Source organism: Harmonia axyridis, chromosome 5, assembly GCF_914767665.1.
Source record: "Harmonia axyridis chromosome 5, icHarAxyr1.1, whole genome shotgun sequence".
Taxonomy (NCBI): domain Eukaryota; kingdom Metazoa; phylum Arthropoda; class Insecta; order Coleoptera; family Coccinellidae; genus Harmonia; species Harmonia axyridis.
The window spans coordinates 35,282,334-35,295,337 of NC_059505.1; the positions used below are offsets into that span (position 1 = coordinate 35,282,334).

Here is a 13,004-nt window from a genome sequence, read left to right on the forward strand (position 1 = left end):
TACGATTTGTCTTTCGCTTCAAAATAGGCCTCATCAGTTTCGGCGATTACTTCTTATTGGCGCTAAATTTCTTTCCAGCGAACATTCTTCTGAGGTCTGAGAACAGGAAAAAGTCGCTGGGGACCAGATCTGGCGAATACGGTGAAAGCACAAGCAATTCGAAGCCCAATTCATAAAATTTGGCCATTGTTTTCATTGATTTGTGACACGGCGCATTGTCTTAATGAAACAGCACCTGGCTTTCTTCAAATGGGGTCGATTTTATTTATTCATTTATTCATTTCCAGTATGTAGCACATACAGGTAATTTAATACCCATAATAATGTTTTCACAAAGTTACAAAAATAAATTTAGCAGATGTGTATAACAAAATAAGTTTTTAATTTGTATTCACAATTCACCCAAGTTCAGTCAATACACTATAATAAAAAAAAAGAAAATTAGAACTATGGAAAACATCGGAGATAAAATATGCTAAATGTAAGGGAGATACAAACCAAATGATAAACATCAACCAAACGATTAAACGATTTCATCCTTTAAACGATCCAATAACGCTATATAATAGTCGCTGTTGATGGTCTGACCCTTTTAGAGGTAATCAATGAATATTATGCCTTGCGCATCTCAGAATACTGCTGCCACAACCTTGCCAGCTTACTGTTTCTCCTCGCTTTGGTTTCGGCTCATCGTGTGCAGTCCACTCAGTTGACTGTCGATTGGACTTCGGAGTGAAATGATGGAGCCATGTTTCATCCATTGTCACATATTCAATTCAGGTTTATTGCACTTAAACAGGTTCAAACACTGCTCAGAATCATTAACACGTTGTTGCTTTTGATCGATTGAGAGCTAGCGCGGCACCCATTTTGCACACAGCTTTCTCATGTACAAATATTCGTGAATGATATGATGTACACGTTCAGATGATATCTTCACAATGTCTGCTATCTCGATCAACTTCACTTTACGGTCATTCAAAATTATTTTGTGAACTTTTTTTATTTTTTCGTCGGTGATAGCCTCTTTTGGGCGTCCACTGCTTTCGCCGTCTTCGGTGCTCATTTCACCACGTTTAAACTTAACATACCAATCAATGATGATAGATTTTCCTGGTGCAGACCCCGAAAACTCTTCATCAAGTCAAGAATCTCATTAACTCATGAAGCGTTGAGTTTTTACCCAAGGTATGGTATATTGACGAAATTGTCATCAAAAAAGCAATAATATACTATGTGTGCCTTTGAAATAAGGAAGTAGTATTCTGTTTCTGGTATAACCGGAAGTTGAAGAGGTCTGAGAATATTTCAGGAAGAAAAACATTGTCTCAAACCGCAATATGCAAATTTTCACCACAGTTTTCTAAAAACATCCAATTGGCCATCGCGGTGAATCACCCTATATAGTATAAAAAAATTCACAAATCCAGAACGAAACAGGGCTAACAACATGTTTTCCAATTTCCAGGATAATGATTGATATTCTTAATGGATTTGAAGTCTAAAGAATATTGACAATGATAAAAGCATCAATAGATAAAAAGCTAATATCCGTGCTTTCTACGTTTTTAAGAAATTGAAACTTGGAATAATGTAGAGTTTCATTCAAGTGGAAGTCATTGTATTGTACCATCAATGTCAAGGGGATAATTTATCTAAACGGTTGGCAGTCACGCTTCGGTGTCACATAAATTCAAGAATATAGGTGTACAATAAAAGATGACAGGCTCACGATAGTTTGTAATTAATTTTAGGTTTTCAGAAGAGAAATTGTATCAACCTCTAAAGAACGAATTGCATGTTTATCAATGTGGAATATGAGGTGAGCAACTAGGTTTTTTTTTATGAAAATGCAACTTTATTGTGAAAAAATGGTTACAAATGAAGCATTCAAAGTAACAGGCCAATTGAAAAATCTCCGGTCTACCATAGTAAAACACATTTTTTTGACGAAATCGATTTTGTTATTCAACATAGTTGCTTTCGAGGGCGATACAGCGATTATAGCGATCTTCCAACTTTTCAATACCATTTTTGTAGTAAGATTTGTCTTTCGCTTCAAAATAGGCCTCAGTTTCGGCGATTACTTCTTCATTGGCGCTAAATTTCTTTCCAGTGAGCATTCTTTTGAGGTCTGATAACAGGAAAAGGTTGCTGGGGGCCAGATCTGGCGAATACGGGGGATGCAGAAGCAATTCGAAGCCCAATTCATGCAATTTTGCCTTTGTTTTCATTGATTTGTGACACGCCGCATTTTCTTGATGAAACAGCACTTTTTTTCTTCAAATGGGGGCGTTTTCCAACGATTTCATCCTTTAAACGATCAAATAACGCTATATAATAATCGCTGTTGATGGTCTGACCCTTTGGAGGTAATAAATGAATATTATACCTTGCGCATCCTAGAATACTGATGCCATAACCTTGCCAGCTGATTGTTGTGTTTTTCCTCGCTTTGGATCAGGTTCATCGTGTGCAGTCCACTCAGCTGACTGTCGATTGGACTCCGGAGTGGAATGATGGAGCCATGTTTCATCCATTGCCACTTATCGACGAAAAAGTTCATTGCACTTAAAGCTTCAAACACTGCGCAGATTCATTAACACGTTGTTGCTTTTGATCGATTGTGTGCTCGCACGGCACTCATTATGCACACAGCTTTCTCATGTACTTCGTGAATGACATGATGTACATGTTCAGATGATATCTTCAGAATGTCTGCTATCTCGATCAACTCCACTGCTTACGGTCATTCAATATTTTGTTAACTTTTTTCGATTTTTTCGTCGGAGACAGCCTCTCTTGGTCGTCCACTGCGTTCGCCGTCTTCGGTGGTCATTTCACCACGTTTAATCTTAGCATATCAATCAATAATGTTTGATTTTCCTGGTGCAGACCCCGGAAACTCTTCATCAAGCCAAGATTTTGCTTCAAAAAGCAATATTTTTATCAGCACATGAAATTCTTTTTTTCCATATTTTCTTCAAATAACAAAAGTAGCTACACTCATAATGCAATATCTCACAAACTAAAGGTTGGACTGCTGTCAAATTTTGCCGCGTATCGTTTGAAGGTTGGTACTAACTAAAAATCATATAGATTTAATTCTAGCACCGCCATCTGTGCATCAGACCGGGGACTTTTCAATTGGCTTAATATTGACATTGTTAACTACAACTTTCTCCCATCTCTCTGGTAGATCTCGAAACCGTTACGGTAAAAGTGTTTATCTTTTGAGGTTATCCACGAATCAAGCCATTTTTTGATGTCTTCCTATGAGTGGAACAACTGATGACTCAAACAATGTGCCATCGACCGGAACAAGTAATAATCCAAGTGCGTAATATCTGGAGAATACGGCGGGTGAGGTAGGACGTCCCATTTGAGCATTTCTAGATAGTCTTATCAACATGGGGCTTTTCAAATGGTAAACAATTACCATTTTTTTTATGGTTCTAGTGGTATAAAATTGGAATAATCAGCTGAAATCATCTAGCTCATGAACAATAATAATATAGACAGAAATAAAACTAGTGAAATTGAAAAATAGGTTTTATTAATCATGTACTATATAATATTTAACATTGTATCATTAAATACATAAATCAACAATTAAAAAAATTATTATTGCTAAGCGAATATCTAAGTATAAAAAATCTTTAAAGCATCGATTTGAATAATACTCATATTCATAATACAACAAGAAATATATAGTTTTGAGAAAATATTAAATATAAAACGGGAATTTCTAAACTTCAATCAAATTAAATTACTATAATATCATAAAACAACTTAAGTTAACAATTTGAACTGAAATGAAATATGTACATATAAAATAGCTTTTCATGAACGTAAGGACGAAGTATATTATCAAAAATAGATACATATATACATAGGAAAATGTTATTTTTATGAAAAATACAAACATTTAGTGAATTTTCGTTTTTAAAGGTAATTTATATCATTAATTTACCCTTTATAATTTCAGAAATTTTTCTTCCGCTTTGAAATGTTATACAATAAATCAGTCTTTCATTACAGTGTCTACAAGATTTACTTTCTTACCAAAAATGGCACTAGATGCAAATAAAATAAAGTTTATGACTGTCCTTTAAATTCTTCAATTGGTTTTACACAGTTTCGTCTTTAGGAACCTTAAGCAAAAGAAGAGGAGGAAACACTCATATCTCGCAACGTAACTGGATTCCATGAGTCAAAAAAAAAAAGTAAATATAACACCTCATCACTTTCTAGAGAAAAATAATCGAGACTACGAGTGCTATGTACAAGGTGTTTCAAAATCAATGCTCACTGAAAGCACTTCGAGGACTACTATAAGAGAAAAAATCTATTCTAAAACAAAAGATCTTCAAAGACCCGATCTCTTTTTTCGAAATAATAAGATATGAGAAAGCACGTCATATATATCTTGATTCATTTTTGAGCTACAGGGCCTCTCTGAAAATATTTTGCTTTATCTTGGTTTCTGTTCAAGATATTCGAAAATTTATAAAACTTTTTTCCAGTAATTTTGGTGATATGCATGACAGATCCTAGAAATACATTACTCTTTTAAAGATATAAAGGACAGTTTTAGAATTTTTTAATCTAGAACATAAACCAAAATATAGCGAGATATTGGGAAATCATTTTTCAGAAACGCCCTGTAACTCGAGAACGAATCAAGATATCTGTGATCCGCTTTCTGATATTTTGATATTTCGAAAGATCGTTCCTTGAAGATTTTTTCTCTCCAAGTCTTATGGTTCTCGAGATTCTATCAGTGAGCATTGAATTTGGGACACCTTGTACCTTTTAAAATGAAAATCTTTCTTCCCTGGCGTCATTCCATCTTTATTCATGCAATTTTGCCCATCTCTATTCCTCACAATCACTAACCTTGCAGCCACTTCATTTTTCTCACACTAAAACTCAACTCATACTCTCAACAACATTCTTCTTGAAATCAGCATATGCAGAAGTTGCTTGCGGATAGGCATCCACATACAATACAGCAGATTTCATCTGGTTCTCCGGCAAATCCAAGAATTTCCTCAACTTACCAACTGTACACGTGCCCGAATTGTTAACCTTCAACAAAGGATAAGTTAGATACAACTTGAGCAACCTGTAAGTCTCTTTGTACACGTCCGCCAATTCGTTATCGTACAAATAACAAAAGAGCGCGTAGGGATTCAACCTCTTTTGCGCATCGGCGTAAATCTTCATCAACTCCTCTTCCAAGCGACTCGAATCGAAGAAAGTCTTGTAGAAATCCATGCAGTCTGCAAATAGAGTCTTCGGGAATCTATTCCAGTAGCTGGTGAATTTGGTTTCGTCTAAAAGTCGAACGAACTTGAGGTGTTTGAGGTCGAAGAAGATTTCAGATATCTGCACGACGATGAGACCCAGGATGTTAGGTGCGCAGCTCTTGAACACCTTCGTCTTTTCGGCAGCGCCTTCAGAAGACATCATGGCCTTGTTTTCTTCGATACACAGAGTTATGGTGACGGATGTCTTCAAGTTGGTTATGCTCTTGATTACCTGCAGCACCTCTTGGATGAGGTCGTCTTCGCCTAGTTTTTTTTGGAACGTGTTAGACAAGTGGCTGATGTATATGTAGACCTTAGCGTAGAGTGAACAGAACATGGCAAACAAGGGACAATTGAGGATTTTCTGGACGCAATAAGCAGAGTTCACCATGTCCAAATCGCCCACGTTAGGATCCAGAAAGATACTGTTTACTACCTTAAGAATGCGGTATCTATGCACCCTCAAATTAAGGATAGCATTGGAGTGGAAACGCCACAAAGTCTCAGTTTCCAGTGGAGCGGCCATGTTACTCTTCTTCAGGTAGTAACTTCGCCTCGGACTCTTGAAAAAATTACATACGTAAGATACGTTTCTTACAAACGTTCGGAACTCATCGATACTCTCCAAATTCTGTAGGACTAGCGCGCTGAGTGCGTGTAGATGACTGGGTAGGTATAGCAGTTTGGGCATGATGCTTTTGATGCCAAGACGTAGAGGTTTCATGGCGGAGCAACCGTCGTAGCTGTGGCATACAGCTTTTCGGACATCCCCGGTAACTTGGTTGAAAATCTGGGCCAGGTCGAATATCTGGACGATTTTGTAGAACCCGACGAAGCGCTCCTTGACCTTGCCTCCGTGGATGTACCTGTCAGAAATTACAGTCAATACTGTATTAGAGTTATACACTAATAGAGCGTATTACGCTCTATTAGTGTGACGTCACACACCGCCATTTTTGGTAGTCCTGTCAGTGTTCGGAATCGAAACAAATAAATTGTCATTCAGATTAGTACGGTGTCGTTGAAGGAATTGGCTTATTTTCATAAATAAGAGTATTTGAGGAACGATTTCAGTATTAATTGATAGACAAAAGGAACGAGGTTAATATCAGTAAGTTTGAATCCTGTATCATTCCCCAGATTTTGTAAAAAGCCGTGTTTATTAGTTGAACTTCAAGTTCGAACTTACTGGCATTAATCTCGTTCCTTCTGTACTTCTGTCTATCAATTAATAGTGAAATTGTTCCTTAAATAATCTTATTTATCAAAATAAGCCAATTTCTTCAACGACACCGTACTAATTTGAATGACAATTTGTTTGTTTGGATTCTGAACACTAACAGGAGAACTAAAATGGCGGTGTGTGACGTGATCAGTAATAGAGCGTATTGTTTAGTTAGATTTAAGAGGGAACACCATCACGTGACTGCTCAGTTCAAAACGATATTAGAGATACATATTTCTCCTTATAAATCGCCAATTTTGGCCTGTGGGTTTTTTTTATAATTTCTGTACTAATCTTCAATGCAGTATTTCAAATTTTTTCTATATGCAAATGAAAAAAAATATAATTTTGGTAACTTCGTTCGTCATAAAAGAATTAATGATATGTTACCCCTACTAAGCATGGGTGTATTCCACCAAAATTATTCGTGAAGAAATCCTACAAAAAATCATTACTATAGAGGCAAACCCTAATTATTGAAAATTTTCAAAAGGACTCGTGAAGAACTTCCCTTAGACGAAAGTTGGAATTATTGTATTAGGTGTACAACTTTGCTTCCGTCGTTTTGCAACCGGTGAGTGGTAGTCGAAATAAATAGATCGTAGATGTCATACAATAAGCTCAGGTATTTGTAAACATAACGCCATCGAAATATTAGTCGATTTTTGTCTTCATCATACAGTTATTGTCGATTGACATGTCAGCTTACGAGCCAAATTCTCATCATTTGCGACAGGTTTTAATTTTCTCCTTTAGTATGAAGAAATCTGGGGCTTAGGATTATCGAATGATCTCAAATAACTACGGTGTGTTTCAGTGCTTCAAAAACGGCGATTTTGACGTCTAAGACAAGCTGGCGGTAGAAGAGAGAAGGTTTTCGAAGATGCAGAATTAGAGGCATTACTTGATCAACACTCATGTCAAGAATTGGCAGAATCTTTGGTGATAACGCAACAAGCATTTCAAAACGCCTGAAAGTTATGGAAATGATTCAGAAACAAAGAAATTGGGTGCCATACAAGTTGAAGCCGAGACATAATAAACGGCGTTTATTTGCTTGTGAAAATCTGCTTGCAAGGCAAAGACGGAAGTGATTTGTGCATCGCATAGTGACTGGAGACGAAAAATGGGTTTATTATGATAATCCCAAGCGCAGAAAATCATGGGGATATACCGGCCATGCTTCAACTTCGACGGCCAAACCGAATATTCACGGTTCCAAGATCATTCTCAGTATTTGGTGGAGCCAACTTGGCGTAGTGTATTATGAGTTGTTTAACCTACTGAAATATTCATAGGCGATCGTTATGGAACGCAAATAATGCGTTTGAGCCGAGAGTTGAAAGACAAATGGCCGCAATACAACGAGAGACATGACAATGCTCAACCCCATATTGCGAAACTAGTCAAGATATACTTGGAAACGTTGGAATGGGAAGTCTTAACATTACCTGCCGTATTCTCCAGACGTTGCTCTCTCGGACTATCTGACAGCACTTCCGGTCTAATGAAGTGAACAATTGGATCGATTTGTGGAGCGCTTCAAAAGAAGACCAGTTTTTTCAACGCGGGATTTGTACGCTGCCCGAAGTATGGGAGAAAGTAGTAGCCAGCGATGAACAATACATAAATGTATAACCAGTTTTTTAAAATAAAGCCTCGGATTTCGGAAGTGGAAGCAAAGTTGTACGCCTTTGTATAAAAAGACTCGTGCAGTACTTCCTTTCGACGAAAGTTGGAACTATTGTTATATTCCTAACTTCTGCTGATCATTCAACCCTTCTGACAATACCGCACATTATTTGGTCTCTCAGAAATACTGACGGATCACGAGAATGTCACGTGATGGTGTTTCGAATGGCAGAATGAAAAAGGTTTGTTCCTGGAAAAAAACTGACAGTGGCGCGACGCCTGGCGTCTTATTTTTTTGGCGAATTTTACGCGCATCTCAAGTCAACCATTGACAATTACAAAACGCCGTTCACAGAATGATAAAATATTCTGAATCACCCTGTACATGTCCATCGAATGTGTAGAAGAGATGGTGAATTAATTAAGTAATTGTCAATGGGAAATTAATTAGCAAGTGGGCTCTGCCAGCTCAACCATAAGCTAGCAGAACTCACAATTGAAGAGCAAAAAAATTGTAGCCCAAAATTATAGCTGAAAAATTCCAGAAAAGTTCTGGTGCGGGAGCACCGACAGTGCCATCTTTCGGCAGGCCCAGGACTTATTGAGTAACTTATGTAAAAACCTCGATTGTTGTAAACTTTCTCTTACCTCACCATTACACTATACTCTTTATCTCTGGTAGGAATTTCGTCTATCAGCAAAGAGCAGAATTCTGTTTGGGATAGTTCCTTCTTGATATCCGCGAACATCCTAGATTCCATAGTTTTGATCAGCGTTTCATTCACTTCCATGTAAATTTGCCTGTACAGTGAGATATCGCAGAGATATTTTCTCAACATCATTTGTCCTACTGAATTTTCACCAAAAATATCACCGCATCTTCCGTATCTGTTGACAGCTATGATTAAATCGATTAATCTCGATAAAATTTCCTTGCGCTGCATCTGGCCCATCTCCTTTTTTTTCTCATCATCACTTCCACGAACTTTGCGTGCTCTACCTGCTAAAACGTATTGTTCCATGTTTGTACAGTGGATTTTTGTTGTCTGATGTTTATTGGCCCGTTCATGAAATTTTCTTATGACTTCTATGCCTAAAACGAACAAAATTTACCATTACGATGATTTATCAATCATGCTTCTTCGTTTCTTAGCGCGAAAACAGCTATTTTGAAATATAGAATGACATGTTTCGCCATCTAACGCGTAGTCGCCGAACTGCAAGTTGTGAATAATTTACAACCCCTAATCAGCAGAACGGAACAGAGGTTTCCAATGAATAGTAAAACAAGATTAGCATTCGCGGCTACCTACGTTTCCAACTATATTTTATTGAATTTTCTACCAAAATAAAGATTACTTATACTTTCATTTTTCTAAATACATCTTTTCTCTACTAGAGGGCGAGAAGGTACTCGTCGGACGAAATGCAGTTTTCTTCTGTCATATGAATTCAACAGTTATGATTTTTGTACCAAATGTATCAATTTTAAAGGGGTACTACCTGTGGGAAGATGTTATGTTATGCTTTTCAATTCCATTCGAGTTAATTGATTGATTATTAATTCAATCTCGAGATTCACAAAAGTTGAACAGACAAAAAAAGGAATCAAAAAACTTGAAAAAAGCTAAAACCCTTCATTATATTAGTTTATCTTCAAATTCAAAAGCATATTGTCTAATTTTTTTGTGAAAATTGGAATGAAAAAAAACCATACTATTCTCCGAAACAACAATTGTTGTCTCTGCAATTCTCTAATATTTGAAGTAAGTATAACCTCCAAATTCTACCGATGAAATCATTGAATATGGAAATTCTTCAATGTCAAAAATACTAAGAAGACTAATCGATAAATATTCAAGGTCCAAACCAAACCATATGAGTTTAAATTTCATAAACTTGAAACACGCTTAGGACTTTTCGAAATAAGCCACAGAGAAAGGCCCACAGAATACTAATAGACAGGATGTAAATGTCAAACTTCTAATTTCAATTCTGCGCATGCGTGACACGTGTTGTTCGTCAAAATATGAAATTCCCAACTTACCATCGAAACCCCAGGCTTGATCACCACCGTACAAAGCACAAGCAATACAAAACAATCTGTTGAAAGTCTTAGATCCACAGAGCCATGGATAATCATCATACCACTGGGTGTTAAATTTCTTGGCAGTACCACCATCATGATGTTGAAGATCTAAATCAGGTTTGTTTCTATTCTCCTTTATTAGTAGTTGTTCACTTGCCGAAAAAGTGTCGTACGCCAATTTCTTCTTTCTTATTTCGCATAAGATGTCGTTTATCGCGAAACCGGTATTCATTTTTCGACATAGATGTTCACTGTTATTAAAAACACGTTGAAATGACAAACGACTTAACCAAAATGGCCATCAACAAAGAGCCAGTGCATCTGCGCGAAGCTATGGCATTTGTGTCCGATGCGTCGAGACAATGCGCAACCTCCAGTTAACAACTTATTTTCAACTCCCAAGGTTGCCCCGTGGTTTGAGATTATGCGCCACGCTCGTTTTTTCTTCATTAGGTTCATAGATTTTCATATATATATATATATATATATATATATATATATATATATATAGTCAATAGTATTTTCTTTATTTGGAAGTGTCAGGTTTTTTAATAAAATACTATTGACTATTTAAAAGCAGGTAAATAACATGATCAAAATATATATATATATATATATATATCCGCCATATAATTTCATTGGGAATTGGACATAGTGAGAGCACTTTCAAAAATAAAACTTCTTTCGAATTTGTTTTCCTCCGAAAGTTCATTATTACGGATGATGTATGTTGAAATTGTCCGATTGCTGCATAGATCTATTACTTCATAAAAATGAAACACTTGCATTGACTTTGATAAAAAATAAAACAATCACAGATTACTATGTCTAATTTTTTTTTATCACAGATTACCAAGTCATTGATATGATAAATTTTAGGTTAATTGTTCTATCTGTTATTTTGAAGATCAAAATCAGGGAATCTAATTCAGAAAATAATCATTACTACAAATTAAAAATCCGTAGGCAATAATAAAAATAAATATGAAGTGTGACATAATTTTGGTTTTATTTCAAAAAATAAAAACAAGTTGAATGTCTAGAAATAATCACAGAACATTCGTCGTTTTGATTAGTTTTGTTATTATTCTTTTAAATGATGAATTTTTAAAATAGTATAATCCATAAACATTGAATGAATCTCAATATATAGAAAGAATAACAACCAAAGATTTTTATTTTCTCTTTAAAATGGGATGTCTCAATATCAGGCTCATATACAAAATATATGTATTTTATTTAAACTTAAGTAGTCTTGAAATATTCTTTGGATCCTTCTGGATCTGGTTTGATAGTTTTACCACCCTTCTGCCAATTGGCTGGACAAACTGAAAAAATAATTTGATAAGTAGGAATGAAGTTAGCGGTGAGAATTGGAATAACATTAAAACATTAACATCATTTTTCATTAAGAATCAATAGACTGTAAAGTCTTACCCTCGCCATGTTCATCGTGGAATCGAATAGCTTCGATAACTCTTAATGCTTCATCAATCGATCTACCTATGGGCAAATCATTGACCGTCATTTGTCTGAGAATTCCATTAGGGTCTATTATGAAAGTTCCTCTCAACGCAATACCCTCTTTTTCAATTAAAACATCATAATCTCTTGCTATTGTTTTGTTAATATCTGACAACAAAGGATAAGAAATTGGACCTAAACCACCTTCCTACAAAAAAGACTCATGTTATAGGTAGGAAATAAGGCAGTTCAAGTAATTGTTTCCACTTCTTGTTAGCTCATATTGATTCATCTTAAAATCAATTATTATACAACAAAAAAACTTACTTTAGTGGGCATTTTGATCCAACCTAAATGAGAATAATGGGAATCTATAGAGCATCCAATAACTTCTGCGTTTAATTTCTTAAACTGATCATATTTCTCCTGGAGTGCTCTTAATTCAGTTGGACAAACGAATGTGCTGTAAAAGATTTTCGATGAGCGATATAAGAAGAATACGGCTATTTAAAATGACTACTCACAAATCTAGTGGATAAAAAACTAAAACTACGTATTTTCCCTTATAGTCCGAAAGTTGGATTTCTTTGAAACTGTCTCCTATAACTGCAGTTCCTTTGAAATTAGGTGCCGGTTGTTGGACTCTTGGAGCATAAGCAGATGAAGCTAAAATGCATATGACTTTTCATCAAGTTCAAAACATTGTTCCTTTCGTATTCAATCAATAAATACCTAATGAAAAACTCACTACAGAGTTCTGAATCTTGGTTACATTTGAAGTGGCCCTGAACAATTGAGGAAGCTGAAATGAATAGTGTTTTATGAATCTGAATATTTTATCTGTTTTATTGCCAAGAATAAATTAATGTGCATTTAAAACAGAATGCTTGATACTCACTGTTCGGCCCAATTTATTGAAAAATGCCGACATTTTCTGAAATGATGCTGATGATTATTTAGAAATGTAAAACCGGATTCTGATATTCCATAAATAGAACCGTTGATAAAATTGGAGTAAAGATAAAAATTTTCATCTTATTTTGTTGTCAAAGTTTGACATTACAGATGACTGCCAATTTTTACAGGTTCCTTTAATTTGTTCATGGTCTTTCTCCTGATTCTAATAGATGGGGCGATTACAGAAAACAGAAACAAATACTGAAAAAAAATCTTTTGGAAATGCATAAGGCTAAAATTTTTCAATACTCATTCAATTTTTGAATATATATGTGATTAGTACCACTTATTGTATTTATTTTGGGGGTAAGTCGAAGTTGTTTCC

General features: G+C 35.6%; 2 protein-coding genes across 3 annotated transcripts; both read right to left on the reverse strand.

Annotated features, from left to right (window-relative positions):
* Nucleotides 1-3,744: 3,744 nt before the first annotated feature.
* LOC123680294 lies at nucleotides 3,745-10,727 on the reverse strand. The gene is made up of 3 exons (XM_045618112.1): nucleotides 10,217-10,727; nucleotides 8,818-9,262; nucleotides 3,745-6,178 (listed from the first exon to the last, which is right to left on the reverse strand). The coding sequence occupies exons 1-3, from the start codon at nucleotides 10,488-10,490 to the stop codon at nucleotides 4,933-4,935; spliced, it is 1,965 nt and encodes a 654-aa protein (XP_045474068.1). The 5' UTR covers nucleotides 10,491-10,727; the 3' UTR covers nucleotides 3,745-4,932.
* Nucleotides 10,728-11,417: 690 nt separating this feature from the next.
* On the reverse strand, nucleotides 11,418-12,780 carry LOC123680295 (peroxiredoxin-2-like). Of its 2 annotated transcripts, none has more exons than XM_045618114.1 (6): nucleotides 12,621-12,780; nucleotides 12,455-12,524; nucleotides 12,247-12,388; nucleotides 12,050-12,185; nucleotides 11,696-11,930; nucleotides 11,418-11,586 (listed from the first exon to the last, which is right to left on the reverse strand). In XM_045618114.1, the coding sequence occupies exons 1-6, from the start codon at nucleotides 12,651-12,653 to the stop codon at nucleotides 11,504-11,506; spliced, it is 699 nt and encodes a 232-aa protein (XP_045474070.1). In that variant the 5' UTR covers nucleotides 12,654-12,780; the 3' UTR covers nucleotides 11,418-11,503. The 2 variants fall into 2 exon arrangements, with proteins under 2 accessions (XP_045474070.1, XP_045474069.1); XM_045618113.1 differs by having other exon boundaries at nucleotides 12,247-12,403.
* Between the last annotated feature and the right edge of the window lie 224 nt (nucleotides 12,781-13,004).